Here is a 19,024-nt window from a genome sequence, read left to right on the forward strand (position 1 = left end):
GCCCACCGGTGTCAGACTTGCCCCTGGCGTCTTGCGGGACCGCTCTCAGGGCCCCGGTCTCCTCGGGTCTGGGCCTCTTCTGGGCTGGCTTCCGACCGGTTGGAGTATCCTCAAGGGGAGGATCTCGGGCGCGGGCGGCTGGTCCCGATGCAGCTGGAGAGCAGCCGAGACCATCACAGCCTCCAGGCATTCTCGGTGCTTCCCTGGGCAGACCTTTGTCAGCTCTGCCAGAACCACGACGGGTTTTCCACCGACGCGTGGCTCCGCGACTTTGCGGCTGTGTGGCCCTGCACAGGTTTGGGTCCTGCACCGGCTGGAACTGCCTTCCGCCCCGATTGACCGTGAACAGGAGGCCTGAAGATGGTCCAAGCTCCAGGCTTCAGAAGCCGGCGAGAGGGGGCCGCGGAAGGCTCACCGCGACCCGCGGACTTGACCGCGCTCTGCCGAGACATCCCCCAAGGCTCAGGTCGCGGGATGCCGGGTGCCCACACGTCAGCCCCCAAAGCCCAGGTGCTTCCTCCCAGGACGACTGGATCATCCCCATTGGCGAGGCCATTTTCAAAGCAGACAAGTTTGCTTTTGTGCCGAAGTCACGAGGCAAGTGACGAGCTGGGATTCACGTCCGAGTGGACCAGCACCGGATCTGGCACTCCCTGCCGGCCCGTCCTGTGACCTCGTGGACACCGTTGTTGCCTGTATCAGCGGCAGCCACTGTCATGCCCCCTCCCCCCCCACCAGAAGCAATGCTGTGTCCCACGAAGAGAGGAGGGGGCTGGTCCCCGAAGCCCAGCGCACAGCACTGCCGAGCACTGAGAAGCGAGCGCTCCCCAGGCGCTAACCGTCCCCGTCCCCGGGGGAGAAAGGACACAGACGGTCATTGATCAAGTGCTCCCGGCCTGGGGTGGGGGAGGGGAGCCAGCTTCCAGCTGGGTGGGGGTGTCTCAAGACCCCAAGGCAGATTCGGAGGGGAGCAAAGGAAGCCCTGAGCGGTGTGACCTGAGACATCGGCTCCTTTCCAGGAACACGGCACTGCCTTTGGCTTGTGCCCCTGCCCACCACTCAGACGCCGCATCCTGCCCGGTCCCTGAGGGCAGGCCTGCTGGGAAGCGGTTACACAGGGGATCTGGCTAAAAGCAAAGAGTCCCCAGCCAACCCCCATCAAAGGGCGGTGGGCTTTGCCCGGGGGTGCCCCACTCTCGCAGCCGGGGTGGTCTCTAGCGACGAGGGGCCAACAGGGTTTTCTGGGTCAGGGTCCCCTCCGTGACATCTGGCGGGTCCACTGCTCTTTCTAGGGCCTGGACGGGAGCAGAGAAAGAGAGCCATCTGTCCATGCAGCTGGAGGTCACGGTCTTGTAGAAAGATGCGGCTGGCCACGCCCTCCCCAGCAGCCTCCACGCCAGCCGACCTAACCACCTGCTGATCAGGTGGCCGCCCCCCCTCCCCCGCCTCTGGCTTCCGTGGCCCACTCCCCTAGCCGTGGCTGTCTTCATCCCTAGTGGCTCATCTGGGTCTCCTTGTGCCCCAACACGGCGCCTTGCCCGCCCGCCCACTCTTTCTCTCCCCTTTCCTCCAGGATTCAGCAGAGACGAGAAACAGGAGAAGGACCCAGAGGGAGCTGGGAGTAAACCCAGAGGACCACACCTAATTTGGGCCTCAGACCCTTTGGAGAACGTGCTGCGATCTCAGGAACACGGGTCTATCAGGCACACGTCTGCGGAAAGGCCTGGGCCTCAGGCTACCCACTCGCCTCCGGGCGCTGGGGACCCTCGGGGACTCTGCTGGGAGCTCACACGTCTCCTGAGCCCCCAGCCCGTCCGCCCGCCTCCAGCTGGGCCTGGATGTTCAGGCTTCCGGCTCGATGGGCTCCTCCCAGAACCACCTGGTTCTCTCCCTCTCTCTGAAGAAAGGCACCTCCATCTACCCCACGTCACTCCTGATTCCGTCCCCCCGGCCACACGAGCCTTACCTGCTCACACAGGGTCCTGCCATTCAGACCACTCAAGGGGCTCCCCGCTGCTTCCGTGGACACCCCAATCCCTCGTTTCCTGGCCTGGCAGCCTCCCTTCTACCCTCTGTGAAGCTGCCCATCTGTCCTGGTTTTCCATACGTAGAACGGACTGCCTCGTCCCCCTGCCCGCACCCCTGCACCGCTGGCCCATTCCTCAGCAGACAGAGAAGCTTCCTGGCACCACGACAGACCAACTCGGTCCCGGCTGGTCCCTCCCCTGCCACTCCCCTGGCCTCCTGTTTCCCAAATGGCCACCCCGCTTCTCACCTCAGCTCGTTTCTACACGCCGCGTGTGCTGCTTAGAACACCCCCCGGGGACACCCCCCTAGCACCCCCCCAGGACCCTCTCCCCTAGGACAATCCCCCAGGATGCCCCCCCAGGGAAACCCCCCCAAGACAGCCTCCCCATAGGACACCCTGTCCCCGGACACTCTCCCCCAGGAACACACCCCCCCAGGACACCTTCCCCAAAGGAACCCTCTGCTAGGAACGCACACCCACAGGACACCCTCCCAGTAACTGTCCCCCAACCTGGAAGATGGCAATGACCTCATGTGGTCTTTCGTGCCCCCACTCAGGCCCGGCGAGGTCAGGGCTCTGCCGGGAACCCTCCAGGGCCACAGATCCATTTGGACGCCAGGCTGGAGTCGTCCCCGGGTGACCAAGTCCCCCATGACCCCGCGCATCGCAGCCCTCGCCCCTACCACACGGGCCCCCTTGCCACCCACAAGCCTGCCAGGCTTCCTCTAAGCGTCCACTTGGTTCGAGCCTATACCCCCTCGAGTCTCGCTCAGATATGGTCTCCCTTCCCCGGCCGCCGTATTGAAGACTGTCCCCAGCACCTCCTGGCCTCCTTACCTGCACGGCATTGATGGAACTTAGTTTCTAACTCTGCTCCTGAGCCCCCACCCCACGAGCAGCTGGGCTCCTCGGGCCAGGGTGTCATCTCTTCGGGCCTCTGCTCTACCCCCAGCACCTAGGGTGGGGCCTGAATACGGAAGGTGCTCGGGAAGGTGTCTGCCGAAGGTCGGGAGGGTGGCGCCCTCCCCCAGGGCCTCGTCTGGCCCGTCGTGAGGGAGGAAACAGCCCTGACGTTGTTCTTCAGTCCTGAGGTTTGTGGAGCCACCCCCGGGGGGCCGCGGGGCCCACGTGAACCAGATGCTGTCATGAGACCGGCCGACGGCGAATCGGGGTCTCTTTCTTTCAGTCGTGGACTGGGACACGTGGGAGCAATTGTTGCCATCCTGCAACTCCAGAGGAGTGACAGGGGACGGGAGAAAGGCCATCTCTGACCAAACCTCAGGCCGGTAGCAAGCTGCCGCAGAGCCCTGTCTCCTAACCCCCGTGCCCGTGGGCGCTGGGAGGGACCCAGGGAGGCGACCGCGGCCAGGCCCCACACCAGGACCCCGGGCAAAGACCAGCGCGTCCCATCAAACACGGGACTCCACAGGGAGGGACACACAGAAGGGGACGCAAAAGCCAAAGCCACAGGGACCACCATCTGTGCTGCCTCAGTTTCCAAAGCAGAGCTTCCCCCCCCCGCCCCGCCCCCCTGGCCCCTTCTCCGTCCCTCACATGTGCTGGGGCCTGAGGAAGGGCCTGTTCCTTCAGAAGCACCGGGGTCTTTCTAGGGGTCCCTGAGTCCTCCGGGTGGGGTCTCCAGCCGGCTGGGGCTTTGTCTTATGCCGACACCCCCCTGACCACGCAGAGGGCGTCGTGGGGGACCTCAAAGGAGAAGGCAGAACCTCAGGGGCTCGGAACGTGGGACCCAGGGCAGGCAGCAGGCCCGTCCGCAGGGTCCAGGCTGCGGAAGGGGGCTCACGTCGCCTCGTGTTCTTCTGGGGGCTCAAGACCCTCTGCTTCTAACAAGCGCTCCGTGCCACCCGTCCCCGTGCAAAAGTCAGCTTCACGGGTGCCACAACGTACCAAACACACGGTCCAGATAGGACCCTGGGTGTAGGATAAAGGAAAATAAAAGCAGTCTCTCATATTTCAACGAGACCCTCTTCAGAAGGGGTGACGGTGCGAGCGGAGAGCCGCCGCCACAAAGGAGGGGGGTCCGCGCTGCTCTGTCACTGCGCCTCCGTCATCTGCTTCCCTGTGCCACACTCCCCTCCGCCTGTCCGCTGCCTAGCACCATGTCCGGCACATGGTAGGTGCTCAATAAATGTTTGGTGGAGGGATGGATGAAGCACTGAATGATGAGCTCAGCCCCAGGTGAGATGTGCCGATGGTGTCATGGGTGGCATGAGCCGTGCCCCCTCCCCGTCAGCCCTCGGAGGCCCCCGGTGGGTGGCGGCGGGATGCACGTGTGCTCGCTCCCGCCGGCGTCTCCGCCTCTCTCGCGCCCTGTGTGCTTCTCCGGGGCGGGGGCCGCTCTCGTCTTCTCGGTGCCCCCCTTCGCGCCCCACACAGCGTCTGGCACAGAGTGGGTGCTCAATAAATACCCGTTGAATTTAATGCATCTCAATTCAACAAACATTTATTGAGCGCCCACTGTGTTGAGTGTCACAATCCTACCTTCCTTGGGCGCGCTACAGATGGGTGTCCCAGGGACGCGGCTGGGCGTGCCTTGCCGTGTGCAATTGCTTCGTTCAAGAACAGTCATTTCCCAATGGGACCGGTGTCGATGCACTCACGTTGGGAGCTGCTCGGGGATAGTCCAAGGAGCCCCGGGCAAAGAGGGGACCTGGCCCTCGGATTCTGGGTGCTGCCCCCCCCGCCTGAATTTCTCAATCGGCTGGCAGCTGGCAAGGCACGCTCGATGTGGGCATGGCCAGCAGCCTGGGTCCATGCACATCGGTAAACAAGGCAGTGTCTTCAGGACACGTGTGACAGCACAGTGGGCTTCCTGCTCAGAGGAGCCGACATCGGGACACCGTAGAAAGTGAAGGAATGACAGAACCATGGTGATTGCCAGAAGCAAGCATCGGTAAAGGGAAGGACACACACACACACACACACACACACACACACACGTTGTATGCACTTTGGAGGAACCTCCCCAGTTAGATGGTGGATTCTGGCACAGGCCAGGTGATTCCTGAAGGCCAGGTGTGCCCGGATGAGAAGCACCAGCACCCCCCTCCCCCAATCTGTGGTCGCCTGCCTGTGCCCCAGTGATGGGGCGGCAACAGTGGGGGTGGGGCCGAGACAAGACCTTGCGGGTGTGTGATTGGCCGATCAAATCAGCGCACACAGCCTCGGGCCTAGCCGGGGTCCTCCAGCTCTGGGACCCCCCAGGCACCTGGTTGCAGAAGGTGCAGGCGAGCTCACACCGCTCCCGGGGTGAAGGCAGCATGCATGCGGCACACGGCAGGCGGGCGGCACGAGGAGGTCCCCACCGGCAGCCCGTCTCCTGCCTCGGCTTCTCTCCGCGTGGTGCCCCTCCTCCCGCGGGTGGCCTGCGAGCCTAAGTGGGGATCCCTGGGTCAGCGGGAGGCGAGGGGCCGAGCCCCGCTCAGCAAGAAGAGGGCGGAAGGCTGGAAAGGGCCACCCTGACGTCCCCAGACACTGGCTTCCTGAGAGCCCCTGGGCCTCGCCGGGAACGCCACGACACCCGGGCACAGGAGGGCGGCTGGAGGCACCGCCTTCCAAAACAGCTGCCGTGAGGAACTAGGGAACACAAAGCAGCAACGGCCCGGGGCCCGGGTGTCAGTCCTGCGCCACCCAGGGCGCCGGGTGCCTGGAGGAGAGACAGGCTGGGGGACGGACTGCGGGTGCCCGGTCGGTGGGTCGTGCTGGGACCGGCCCCGGGCCTGCACCCCGCCTGCGGGCGGTACGGGCAGCCGGGAGGGGTGCCCCCGTGGTGGACGGGTCACTCTGGGGGACTGCTTTGGTGTGGCCTTCCCGCGGTGACATCCACCCTTTGCCCTGGCCCAGAGATCCCCACATTTAGAAGGCTGCACCCCAGGCAGGGCCGGAGGCGCAAGGCGGGGCTGGGGTGGGCTCACAGATGTCTGCTTACGAAACTCATCCACGAAACGGTGCGTCTTTGCTGTGCTTGGGGCTCTTTTCCAACCATCAGCGATGCCCGGCCTTCTTCACCCCTCCCCTGCCCGCGAAGGCTTTCATTTGTCAGCCCCGTTACGGCTCAGTCATGGAGGTGAGGATGACAATGACAGTCTGTTCGCTGAGCACCTACTATGGGCCAGGCAGAGCGCTGGCTGTGCGTGCGTGTCCCCTCCTCTGGTCTCTACCCGCCCGGCCAGGCAGGTGGGTGGGACAGAGGCCCCGCGACGAAGGAGCGGCCCAGCCGGCATCCGCTGCGCTCTCTGCCTTCTCACGCCCGTCCCCATCCTTCGCTTTCGCGCTCCGCCTCACGCTCACCCACCGGGCACCACCCACGGCCCCTCTGGGGCCCGAAGACCACGTCCAGACCTTCCGGGGGCATCCCCCTGTAGCTGGCCGTGGTTTCCCCGGGAACTCACAGCCTCTAGAATACCGTGTGGAGCCTCGCCCTACATCTGAAAACCACTCCTAATCCAGCCCTCACGGCCCCCAGAGCCAGGCAGTCGTCATCTGTGCTCCCTGGGGACGGGAAGCCCCCAGTCCCCGGATCTCTGCTCAGGACCAGCACCGGGTGGCAGTGCCCTGTCATTGACTCCCAGTCTGGACTCCCCTGCCTGGACCATGCTTACGTCTGCTCTGGGAAACAGGCCCTCAGCTTCCAGCCTGGCGGCCCGAGACGCCTTCTTTGCCAAAGAGCCCGGGAGCCCCATTTGGCTTTCTGGGCTCTGGCCAGCTCCGGAACGTTCCAGGAGACAAGCCAGCATGCCCGCTGACAGCTCGCCAGCTAACGATGTCCGAGGGAAACTCAAACAGAAAAGGGTCCTCACTCCTACCTGGTTTGCTCTTATGAATTTTTTTTAATGAGCAAGGCTTGGATCTGGGGGGACGGGTTCCAGGCTGTGGGGCCCCTTTGCTGCGAGGCCTTTCAAGCCACACGTACAGCTCTTTGCTCAAAAGAACCACTCACGTGAGTAAAAGTTGTCCCCTTGCATTGTTTGGAGAGGGTCTCTATCGGTCCCGCTACTGAGGGACAAAGACTGGCTGTCTAGGTCTGGAGAATTAGTCCTAGTGTCTGCGTCCCCCTTGAGAATCAGCCAGCTGGTCTTCTGCTGAGAGAAAAAACAAGTCACGTGAATTTCCAGGTCATCGGCTATGGCACTGCCCCATTTTACAGATGAGAAAACGGGTTCGAGGAGGTCAGGGCTTCTCGCGGCGGTGCATGGGGGGCGGGGAGCCAAGTGTGGGCTCTCGCCACACACGCCTCCTTCCCTTGACGACAAGGGCCCTGGCTCTCCAGCCGGGGGCGGCTGGGGAAACTCAGCCCGGGGGCCAAACCCTGCCCGCAGCCCGCTTTCGTAGTTGACACGTTGCGGGACGTGGCCGTGCCCGTGACTCCACGCTCCACCCCTGGCTGTTTTCACAGCAAAGGAGCCGCACCAGAGACGGCACGGCCCCCAAGCCCTAAATATTTATCCTCGGACCCTTTACGGAGCACTCCACCGAGCCCGATCTCGAGCAATCACCCCAGATGCCCCCAGAACACACGCCGACGTATTTTCCTTTATTTTCGGACATCTGCTCAGTTATAGAACCAGGAAGGGGACACGGGCACCTAAGGGGGACTTTGGCAGGAGACGAGCTAGTCCTGCGTGTGAGGAGGAGGCTGGGGGCGGGGGGCACCTCGTAAATCTGGCCCCTGGGGCGTACAGCCTCGTGGGACCCAACCAGGAGCAGAATGTCAGCGAGGGGACCTGAGGTTTCCGCTGGAGAATCCCCACGAAACCAGGCTCCCTCCGGGCAGGGTGGCCTTAAATCAGACCTGCCCCCGTATTACCTTCCTGTTATCCTGCTCGAAACCGCCGTCCTCTCCGTCCGGTCGCCTCGCGGCTGGAAGGGAAGAGGCGGCTCGTCAGGGCAATGCATCATCTAGGCCGCGCCTCCCCGCCACAGCATTCCCATTCCACAGTGTACTCAGAGACAGAGGGTGATCAAGCCAAGGTCAACACTACGAGTGCCTTTTCAGGGCTGGGGGACAGGACACGCTGGAGAAGGCTCCCGCGGGGACACCGTGGGCAGCGGCCACGCGCCCTCACGTGTGACGATTCTTAAAACCAAGAGTGGTGTGCACAGTGATGAGCTCTTAAAACTCCAGCCAATCCCCCGCCCTCCACACACAACAGAGAGATCGAGCCGTGCTTTCCGATGCGGCCACTTGGCCTTTGGAAGAACGCATTCTCTGCTTTCCCAGGTTAACATAAAGTAAGAGGAGGTTTTGGCCAACCAGCGCCTACTGTGTCCGACTCAGCCAGTAAGGCACTACCGCTCATGCCCATGCAACCCCTTTCACAGATCGGGAGACTGAGGCTCAGAGACATGATGGCCTTGCTCAAGACCATGGATGGGGGGGTGGCAGAGGCTGACATTTGAACCCAGATGGTCTGTCTCCAAAGTCCTCCCTCTGTCTGCCCCCCTCGCTTCCTGCCGCCCGCAGAGCACACAACGGTCCGTGAGTTCTGCCCCTGGAGAAGGTCCTCGAAGAGCAGGAAAGGAGGGACGACATACAGCCAGAGGCGACCTCAGCGGACTCGAGCAAGCAAAAGTCCACTTTGCAGTAGTGTGCCTACCAACAGAGCTCTTCGGAGCTGAGGAGGAAGGAGTCTGTATTCTCCACTGGGCTTTTTTTTTTTTTTTTTTCTCGGTGGGGGTGGGGGTTGTCACCCAACTGGGCTGACATCACCTCCAAGGACGTCTGATCAAGCAAATCGTACAAGGGCATCCCGACAGTTCTCAGGATCTGACTCGGGACTTCCCATACAAGAACACGGACCCCCATGCACGGACGATGAAAGGAGAACCCCAGGGTCCTTCCCCACCCTCCACGGGGACCGAGGCCACGGGAAGGACATGCCAGGGGTGGGCTTCTTACCTGCAGCCCGCAGAGGGCTTGGACCTTCTAGCCTTTTGGAGCACCCTGCCTTGTGCACCACCAAGGACAAGACTGACATCAGGCCCGAGAGCTTGGAAATTGGGGATTGGGCTACAGGACCTTGACAAGATAAGGTCACAGTTGAAGAGCGTTCTGGATACGCTGACGTCTCATTACTCCTGATGGCCACCCGTTTCTCCTTCTTCCAGGAGAGACGGTGATTTTCCAGCGTGAAAATGAAAACCCTGCTCTCTCCACTCCTGGAGGCCAATTTACAGCCAGCTTGCGTGACAAGCACCGTGACGGGCAGAGAGCAGGGGGCAGGGAACCGAGGCGGACGCATGCCCACCAGCCAGGGCTCGCCCGTTGCCCAGACAACGGCCTTCGCTGGGTAGCAGAGCCCCGAGGGTCTGGCCGTACATCAGCCAAGTCTCCTGGCAGCCAGCGGCCCAGCAAGCCCTGGGGACAATCAGGCTAGTGGCTACTTGGAGCCCTGGGAGCACAGCCATCGCCCAGCCCAGAGAAGGCCTCCAGGGCTGGGTTCACGGGTGAGTCAGTGAGCGCACCCCTCACGAGCCCTCGGGGGCCCCCAAATTACCCCACAGTGGGGGTAATTTGCGAGTGTAAAAAAAAAAAAAAAAAAAGCCAAGGGGCTCTTTGGGACGTGAAATCCTAGCCCTTGGAGTTCAGGCCACAGGGACCAGAGGCCATCTTGGGCCTGAGGAGGTCACACAGCCGTGGGTGACAGGGTGGGCCACACACGTGCCGGCTGTAGAGCGACCTCGGGGTTCAAAACATGGCCCCACCACCCGACGAGGAAGAATCCCGCCAGGATTTAGCAAGTTTCTCTGCCGAGTCTCTGCCAGATGCGCGTACACAATTTAGAGCCAGGCTCACTCCGGGGGCCTTCCAAAGGCTAAGTGTGCCAGCCGGAGACACACATGACAGATTCTAAGATGCGGAAGCAGGGGGAGGAAAATACAGGAACCCAGAGTTTTGCATTGTTTGTGGCCTGCTTCCTTAACAACCCCGAGCCTCAGTTTCCTGATCTGTAAAGTGAGCAAGTGACGCCCACCCTCAAGTTGCAAGGATCTGTGAGATAACGTATGTGGATGCGGTAACACACTGGGAGAGGTCTGGAAAAATCAGGAGAAAACAAGAGGCCAGCTTTGAGGCCGACTGGCAGTAGGGTGTCTCACGGTGTGGGCAGAAGACGGCCAGGAAATCGGGTTGTGTCTGTCCTAAGACACCAGGCAGTTCCCTCCGAGCCTGGGATGCGTCTGCCGTGAGGAGCCCTCCTGGGACAGCCCCGGGGACCCTCCGTCGGAGGCATCCCCGGGAGGGTGGCAGGCTTCCGAGTCTCTTTCTGGACCCACAGCCCACCTGCCTTCTCTTTCCTCTCATCCCAAGACACGTTCCCCAAACCCCCAAGACGAGACTCAACCTCACCACAAAGGAATCCCAGAGACACGCATGAGAAGCGATCGCTTCCCGTTTCAGACCAGGGACCAGAGGAACAGCGCGCATGCCCCACGGGGCCACGTCTGCTGTCTGGCCCGGGCGGGAGGATGGAGTGAGCACCCTTCCTTCGCCAGCGGGGCGGCTGCAGGTGCAGGGCTCCTGGGCAGGGACTTCGACTCCCACGGCCGCCGGCCGAGAGCTCTGTTGGCTTACAAATGAGACAGCATTTGGGGAAATGCAAGTCCTGTGCCTGTGTCTGGACACTCGGCTTCCTGGGAGGTGGCGGGGGGTGGGGTGCGGGGAACGTGTTCTGTTTTCCTCTGGAATTCATTTGGAGCAGTCTGAAACCTAGCACAGCTTTGCCCCATGCGGGGCATCCACCGCCGGAAAGCTCCGCTCTGCGCCTCGCGTCAAAGCTCGATGGCAGAGCAGCCTGGAGCCCACTCTCAGGCGGGGACGGGGAGCGGCCGAGGCCGGAGCCGTGCCTGCCTCACCAAGGTCACCGGGCTCCCCAGCACAGCGCCCTGGTCCTGCATGCACTCAGCATCCCACGGCTGGCCCTGCTCCGCGTCTGTCCCTGACTGTACAGGAAAGGGCTTTTCTCGTCCTGGCCTGGCCTGTCCCCCTATTTTCCATTCACTCCCTTTTGCTTCCTTTCTTCTGTCTTACTATTTTTTTTTCTTCAAGCCGTTAAATGACAACCAAGCAGAGCTGGAACGGATACAGTACAAGAATATACCGTCGGGCCCTAAATGCTATATGAGAGCAGAAAGGTCGGGGGCTGGAGGTCGGGGGTCAGGCAGACCTGGGGGTGAGCCCCAGCTGGGCCACAGAGTGGCCACTTCTCGTCCCCAGGCTCAGTGCCCCCCTCAGAGTGGCCAACAGGAGAAGCACTGACACCGTGGAGTGTCTGTGCAGAGCAGGGATACATTCACGGCGGCCGATGGGGCGCTAACCGCCCTGGTCCTCAGCCGGCAGGCTGGGGGCTCGCTTTCCCCCAAACAGGAATGGGACGCGAGCCCCAGAAAAGCGGGATGCTAATTAAAAGCAACCACGACAAAAACCTTTTATGGGTTGGAAACAGGGAATTGGAAAGTAAATGCGTTGATTAAAAACTGATATTTAGGGGCGCCTGGGTGGCTCAGTCGGTTAAGCGTCCGACTCTTGGTTTCAGCTCAGGGCGTGATCTCGCGGTTTCGTGAGTTCAAGCCCCGCATCGGGCTCTGTGCTGGCGGTGTGGAGCCTGCTTGGGATCCTCTCTCTCTCCCTCTCTCCCTGCCCCTCCCCCACTCACGCTGTCTCTCTCTGAAAATAAATAAACTCAAACAAAAAATTTAAAAAAAAACGTGACTTTTAAACTGGTTGGATATATCACCTTAAAGTAGTTAAATGGTCCAGTGACTTAACATCATCACCCAGAGGGTCCCAAGACAGGTGGAGAGTCAAAGAATGGCTTCTGAAACCTGAACTACACTCCTCTCTCCTGCGAGATGATGGGTGGTCACTTTGCTCAACATAGTGGGGGGGGGGTGCACACACACGCACTCACACACACTCTCAACATACGCACGCGCTCACACACACACGCGCTCACACACACATACTTCCGACAGGATGCGCTCACCTGGATGGGGGATATCTTGTAATCCAAACATCTCAAATACGTTCAAAACCAAATGCATCCTAACACAACCATCATTTTCCGAGTGCTACGGAAGGAAGCCTGGTCAAGGACAGTGCGTGCCCATGCTGACCCCTCCAATCACAGCCCACGTACATGCACGAAGGGAGAGACTTCATTCGTGTTTATCCCTGGAATGTGGCCAATGCCCAGTGGACAGTAGGTCGTCCACAGAGCTTCCTTCATAAAAGACTCGACATGCCAGATGCCCGAAATCAATGGGCTTCAGTCATGGCTCGGGGCTCCGTTATATTGGAATTCACTCGCTTTTGGGTAGGAGGGGCCTTCGTATCCAGTTTAGAAACAACAGCACCAGGATTATCTCTGGTAACAGTAAAAATCAAATGTCTCCCTTGGGCGATCTAATCAAAGGACTTAATGTCGGAAGTCCTCTGGCGCCGAACTGGCTTTCAGATGTCGTTGAGCAGGTTCATTATCTGATTTACGGCCTCTTCCACTTTCTAAGGAGCCGGACCCTCCTACACCACGTGCGTTAATTACATGTGTGGGGTTAATAAAAGGCCAAGTCTGTGAATCCCACTTGTGGGCCAAGAACAGAACACGCCGCTTTCCACGCAGGCTTGAACACGGGTGCCGTGATGTAAAGACGGCACTTCACGCGACGGCTCCTTCCTTCAGCTGGGCCTCAGGCTCCCCACCGGTAACAAGAGGGGGCTGGTCTGGACAATCTCTAAGAGCCCTGGCGTCTAACTAGCCCACCCCTCTCTGATCCCTCTGGGAGATCTGTGCTCCAAGCTTCCCCGGCTGAGAGGCCGCGGTATGAAAGTCACCGCCCTCTCGGCACCCGAGAGTGGAATCCATCTTCTTCCTTCTTGGGAAGAGGAGACAAGTGCGTGTGCAAAGCACAGGGCCTACTGCAATCAAGGAAAAAGTAAGAACCTTGTTGTCTGTACGGTCAGAGCACTGATTTAGCAGTAAGTCACAGAAAGCACACTCTTATAGGATTCCGTCTCACAGTGAGTGATGCAGTGGTCCACATGGGACGTGGCTGTTTTCTTTGGGTGCATCTGGACAAGGACTGTAAATGTGAGAATTCCTCTTCCCATCTCCCCGTCACGTGCACAGCACGTCACAGTTTATAATGCATTTCCACCTTCATTATTCCATCTGCTCTCAGAACCGGCCTGTGGAAAGGGCGGGGCGGAGGGCTCGGTCCCATTTTGCAGATGAGGAAACAGAGGCTCAGGATGGTGAACTAACATGCCCAAATCACCCAGAAATTCCATCAAGAAACAGAGGGGAGACCGTGAGCCTTCTGCTTCCTGATCCGTGGCTCTAGCCACGTGCTGCCTGTGCACCTGTCCCAGGTGGGCAGACTCCGGTGGAGCGGAGGCGGGCAGTCCCCTCGCTTAGAGAGGGAAACTGGGGGCTGGAGGGACCTTCTCGCTGCTAGACGTCCCCAGCCCCTACCTGTTGAGGCAACAATCTCTTTACCTGAAAACTAGCTATTCATTCTATCGTCAGAAATTCCTAAAACGCGGGAATAAATGACTAAATCTGGTTTGTTGTGTTTTCCAAAAATCAGGCCGGGTTGGGCTGTGGTCCAAGAAGCCTTTGTCCCCCACCACCTTGGTTAAAGCCAATCTGGCTGCTTCACTCAGAGTGAAACAGGGTTGGGGCGCCTGGGGGGCTCAGTCGGTTGGGCGTCCGACTTCGGCTCAGGTCGTGATCTCGCGGTCCGTGAGTTCGAGCCCCGCGTCGGGCCCTGTGCTGACAGCTCGGAGCCTGGAGCCTGCTTCGGATTCTGTGTCTCCCTCTCTCTCTGTGCCCCTCCCCTGCTTATGCTCTGTCTCCCTCCCGAAATAAATAAACATTAAGTCAATTTTTAAAAAAGCGAAGCAGTTTTCATGGAAACCCGCTCTCGGTTGTGAACACCCACCCCGAGCCCAGCGACGCGTGTCAGCCTCGGCCTTACGACACACAGAGGCGCCCTTACTCAGGGGCACCCTCTGTAGCGATTTGAGAAGAGGCTCCGGGGAGCCCGCTAGCGAACACATGTAACATTCGAGACTGCCCGCGGTGCCTTCCCCATCGCCCATCGGGTCACAGCAAGAGGGTGCGACAGGCATGCAGGGAGCCAGCGACAGAGGAGGGCTGACTGTACCATGCTGTTTGTAGATGGGGGGTTTCCTATAGATGTTATCTTTTACGCCAGTGTCTGGGAAAGAAGAGAGAGAGGAGAAAGAGCAGGGTGAGCCAGCAGACTGGAGGTTTCCATCCCACGTCAGCCCTCAGGCACCAGATCCTAAGCGGCCAGAAAGGATCTGGCGCCCCACAGGTGACTGATGCCCGGGACCCACACCGCAAGCTAAGCGTCGCCCAGCCCGATGCCAGAACCTAGTTCAAGGGGCAGAGGGAGGGAGGCGGCTAAGGTGCACAGCCGGCCGGACAGCGCCTTCCCTCCAGCACATTTCCAGGAGGGCAAAAACGTCTCCCTGGTGCTTGTATGGCTTCGGGAGAAGCTCAAACACACGCCAGCTGCGGGGTGTGCAAACCCGCAGAATTGGGGGCGGGGGGGCGGAGAGGCTTGGGAACCACGGCCCTTCCGTGCAAACAGACGCTCTGCGTGGCGAGCCCGACCACGCGTCCTGGGTGCCTACCTGGGACGTGGAAGTGGCGAGGAGCCTGCTGGTAGGTGCAGGGGGGAGGCTTGCTGTCTGAGAGCACCGAGAGGCTGGGGGTGCTCCGGCCACTTTCACTGCCTCCAGACGGAAGAGCAAAGACGGGCAGAAGGGAGGAAGGGGAAGGGAAACGAGAGTACGTCAAATAGGAACACTTGTTCCCCGCGAGCCCTCTCCCCTGCCTGGTGGGGCCCCCCACCCCCACCCCTCTGCACAGGGAAAGGAGGGTGGCCCCCGCTGACATTTCCAGACCGGGCCCCATGGCTTGTTAATCCAACCTGGGTGGACCCCGTCCAACGGCCCCGTGGCGAAGGAATAGTGGCCTCGAGGGCAAAGGGTTTGCTGGTTGCTAGTTCATGGGGAGGCTGGCCTGGCTCTGGGCTGGCCCCCGACTCTCCTTGGGGTGCACAGCTGGCCCGCTGCTCAGCCACGGCTGATGCCTGCACCCAGCAAACTGCAAAGTCACCAAAACCAAAGCCTCCCTTTCTGAGTATCCTTGTGTAAGAAGATGCCGCTTGCTTGGAAAACCCGCGGATTAATCATCCAGCGCAAGATCACAGAATCTGTCCCTCCAAGCCACGGAGGAGACTTTTACGAGCCACAGGAGAATAAGAGAAAGATGGTGTCAGCTGCCATGCTCCCGAATAAAGCTATTTTTGGCAAATCAAGCGAAAATTCTCCAATTCTGGCTCCGATTCCTTGTCCCGGGTGGATTTGTAATTTCTGAGTTTTGAACAAGGTTGGATTATCAAGTCACAAGTTTAGGCAGCCACAGTCCCCCCGCCCCCCTGCCCCCGGGGAACCTCCCCGCCCTACAGGTACCTATTTGAGGAATGGCATGATAGACAGAATGCGATGGGCACTGAACACTTTGGATGATGAGGTTTACGGCTCGTTTTAGCAAGACACGCATAAGGCACACCTCGTTTCCTTTCCCGTTAGCCTCAGGAACCCTGTGCTGCCTCAGATCGCGGCCTGGCGAACGCAAGGGGCTCTCCTGCCTCGGGAGGAGCTCTGGGCGTTGTAGCATGGGACCCCAAGGACCCCAAGTGAAGCAGCCCTTCCGCGGGGCTGGGAGTGGCCTGGCAGGGGGCCGCACGGTGGCTAACAAGGAGGGCGCGGCGGGCGTGGGCTCAGAGCGAGCTGTGGCCCGGAGCAGGTGCACTGGGAACCGGGGAGGGCGTGCGGGCACGCCTGTGTGGGCTGAGACCACAAAACGGGCTGCTGACCGCAGCTTCGAGCATCTTCCCACGCCTGGGCTCCAATTTCACCCGTTGGCGCCGATGGCCTTTCAGGCAGGTAACCGCCCCCTGTCGCAGCGTGAACCCCGCCTTCTCCTGAGCCACGCCCCTCCAGTGTGCGGCACAGAGCCTTCCAGAGCTCTTCGCCAATCCGGGCCATTTCTCAGCTCCCGGGGGAAGCCACGCCCCACGCACACAAAGGAAACCGCGGGTTGGTTCTACCAACTGTGGCTGCGACTGGATCCATCCCCAAGGGCAGAGAAACGTGGCGGAAGCACAGGCTTGAAAAATTCCACTTGCATGAGCTCCAGAGCAGCGGAGGACGGCGCATTTGGGGTGTCACGGCTAAGCTGGGCGTGCTCCCGGCTGGCCCGTAGAATCCGGGGGGCTTCGAACAGCTCGTTTCCTTCTGCCCGGAATTCACTGGCCCTGGTCCACCCAGCTCTTGCCCAGGCGGCCCCAGGCCATCAAACATAGGCTCCTGAGGGCTCCTGTCCCCCCAGTCCCCAAGCCTACAGTGCGGTGCCCTCTTACATCACACGCAAGCCCCCGTGTACATGTGCCGATCTGTCTGGGGAGCGCCCGCAGCGTCCCTCGGGTACTCACAGGGCACAAGACCCAGAGGCAGGTGGGGACACAGAAACAGTGGCCCGTCATGCCCGCCCGCACCTGCCATCCAGGGACGCACTGGTCACCAAACTCTGCCACCTTGTCCCACGTCCCCCAGCCCTCCTTCCCCTCTCCGCCCCCGCCAGAACCCCCCTTTGTGATCTTCCCCGCTAGTCAAGACCCTTCCTGGGTCAAGGCTCCAGTACCCAGCTTCCCCGGAAGACAACAGGCCACTGCTGGCCACTCCCTTCTCTGGACTCGCTTCGTCACTTCACGATCGCACACGGCCAACGTCAGCCTCCAGGGCCCATTGCGGTGCTCGGCCCGCGTCGGCCCTGCAGGGCTCCCACCACCTCAGTTGCCATCTGCAGGAGGGCGGGGCCGGGAGGGCCTGGGTGACGAGGTGCCAGGGCCCCGGTGAGACCCAGCTCTGGCCCGCTCGCCGGGTCCCTCTAGAGGCTCCCGTCATGCCCCGGGGGCCAGCTTCCCCCGTGGGCCTTCAGGGTAAAAACCGCAAACCGCTGATGTCACCACGGATGTGGGAAACCCAGAGGAGAGCCTGGCTGGGCGGTGACTTTGAAAAGGCACAGAAGCCCCTTCTGAGGAGGCTCGTGGCTTCTGGAGGCAGTTCAGGAAGGAGGGCAGAACCTGAGCTCTACTGGGGGGGGGGGGGTGCTTCTCCCTTTTAAAAGTTAAGTAAGTGATTTATTTTGGAGCCGTTTCAGGCTGTGCAGAGGCTCCTGTGTGCTCTTGGCCAGTCCCCGCCGGTTCAGGGCCCACGTCACAGCCGTGCATTGCCACTTTGGTACTCTCTGAACGCCACACTTTGTTCGGGTTTCCTTACTTCCCCTAATGTCCCCTCCCTGCCCAGGAGCGCGCCCAGGACGTCACGTGACGCTTTGTCCGCCCGTCACCCGGCTCCTCAGACTTGCCATGTTGTGACGATCTCTGCAAGGAGTCCCGGCCAGGGGGTGTGTGCGAGGTCCCTCGGCCGGGACTCGTCTGATCGTCTCCCGTGTTTACACGGGGATCGCGGGTCCCCGGGAGGAAGACCGGGGTGGCGGAGTGCCCTCTCCTCGCGTCCCGTCAAGGGCACCCGCCGTCACTGGGATGCTGACCTTGACCCCCGGCCGCGGCCGGGTTTGCCGGGCTTCCCCACAGCCCGGCCCCCTCCCCGCCGTCCCGCGCTGCGCTCTTAGCGGGAGGTCACGGCGCTCGGTGTCCACCTGAGGACTGGGGAGGGGGCCCCCCTCCTCGGGGGTGGTGTCTCCACGTAGATCCCTGGAGGTTCTTCTGCAGGGGAGAGATCTGTCCCTTCTCCCGCCTTTATGTACTCGTGTCAGCGTGGACTCACGGACCCTCATCTCACACCTTGGGTTACAGTCAATCCTCTTCATTCAGTCCACTCTTCAGTTGTCCCATCTTTGCCCCCAGTTGGCTCCTCTCGAGGCGGCCAGAAGCAAGGCCATCCGTGCGCCGGGGAGCGTTAAGGACGAACGCCGAGACGTGGGCGGGTCCTCGCGTGTGCGATGCTCCGCCACAGGCTCCCTGAGCCTCGACCACGACCACCCAGTAAGGTGCATGGCCCAGGGACTGGGGCCAGATGGAGAGGTACCTCTGGGCGCAGCAAGCGGTGGGAAGAGGACCCTGACCCGAGGCTCTGCACCAGAAGCCCCTTCCCTCCTCTCCCTCCCACGCCTCGTGGGGAGGAGGCTCGCTGGGCGGTAAGCGGCAGCTGCCCAGCGAAGAGATTCCAGCAGCAACCGCCTCCCACACCTGCCCGCTCCTTAACAGGTGAGAGGTCAGCCTTAAGCCTCACACCGCCCGGAATTCATACTAAAGTGTACCTGACTACCATCAGCACTGCTGCTGTGGGCAAGGTCTTGGTGGAGGGGCAGCCCTAGGCACGGAGGCAGGGGTGGGTAGGTGTGACTGGGAGGGGCGTCCAGCAGGGAAAGAGGAGGGAAGCAAGGGGCCCTTGTCAGCATCCAACGGGTGAGGGCAGGTGCTGGCCGTGGGGAGGGCATGCCTCCCCTCGGGGAGCCCTCCGGCCACAGCAGCATTCTTAGGGAAATTTCCACCTAGTGGAGTCAGGGATGCTAAGGAGGGATGAGGAGAGGCCAGGAACAGCTTTTCCGGGGACTGTGGGTAGACCCAGGGCCGTGACCAGCTGGAGGAGGGCAGGCCGTGGGCACAGCTGGCCACTGGAACGCCCATAGGCTGGGACGCACTAGAGCGTGGGGCTGAACGAGCATCAAGGAGGAGGGCACAGGCTCCCTCGGTGTGGCCTCTGAGATGGACCCGGGACCTGTGGTGGACACGGCTTGTGAACGGGAGCCTGACTCGGGTCTGTCCCAAGGAGCTTTGGGATTTCAGGGCCCGGGTGCCTCTGAGCCTCGGGCTCCTCTGGGGTGAGTCCTGGAAAGAGGCTGGGCAAACCCCAGG

General features: G+C 61.1%; 1 protein-coding gene across 24 annotated transcripts in view; it reads right to left on the reverse strand.

The window, feature by feature from the left end:
* The window catches only part of ABLIM2 (actin binding LIM protein family member 2), a 145,804-nt gene that overhangs the window by 25,551 nt on the left and 101,229 nt on the right, over positions 1-19,024 (reverse strand). For 7 of the 24 annotated variants that reach the window (XR_006711611.1, XM_045474663.1, XM_045474661.1 and 4 more), the window contains 5 exons: positions 14,709-14,810; positions 14,213-14,266; positions 8,946-9,065; positions 7,854-7,906; positions 6,987-7,128 (listed from right to left, as the gene is read on the reverse strand). Coding sequence is in view for 23 of the 24 variants with exons in the window: in XM_045474663.1 (XP_045330619.1) it covers positions 6,987-7,128; positions 7,854-7,906; positions 8,946-9,065; positions 14,213-14,266; positions 14,709-14,810 (471 nt within the window). In the remaining variant the exon portion in view is untranslated. Of the gene's footprint in view, positions 1-6,853; positions 7,129-7,853; positions 7,907-8,945; positions 9,066-14,212; positions 14,267-14,708; positions 14,811-19,024 lie in introns of those variants that run through there. The other 17 variants (XM_045474676.1, XM_045474674.1, XM_045474675.1 and 14 more) reach the window with 8 other exon arrangements.

The sequence above is a fragment of the Leopardus geoffroyi genome, chromosome B1 (assembly GCF_018350155.1).
Source record: "Leopardus geoffroyi isolate Oge1 chromosome B1, O.geoffroyi_Oge1_pat1.0, whole genome shotgun sequence".
Classification (NCBI taxonomy): domain Eukaryota; kingdom Metazoa; phylum Chordata; class Mammalia; order Carnivora; family Felidae; genus Leopardus; species Leopardus geoffroyi.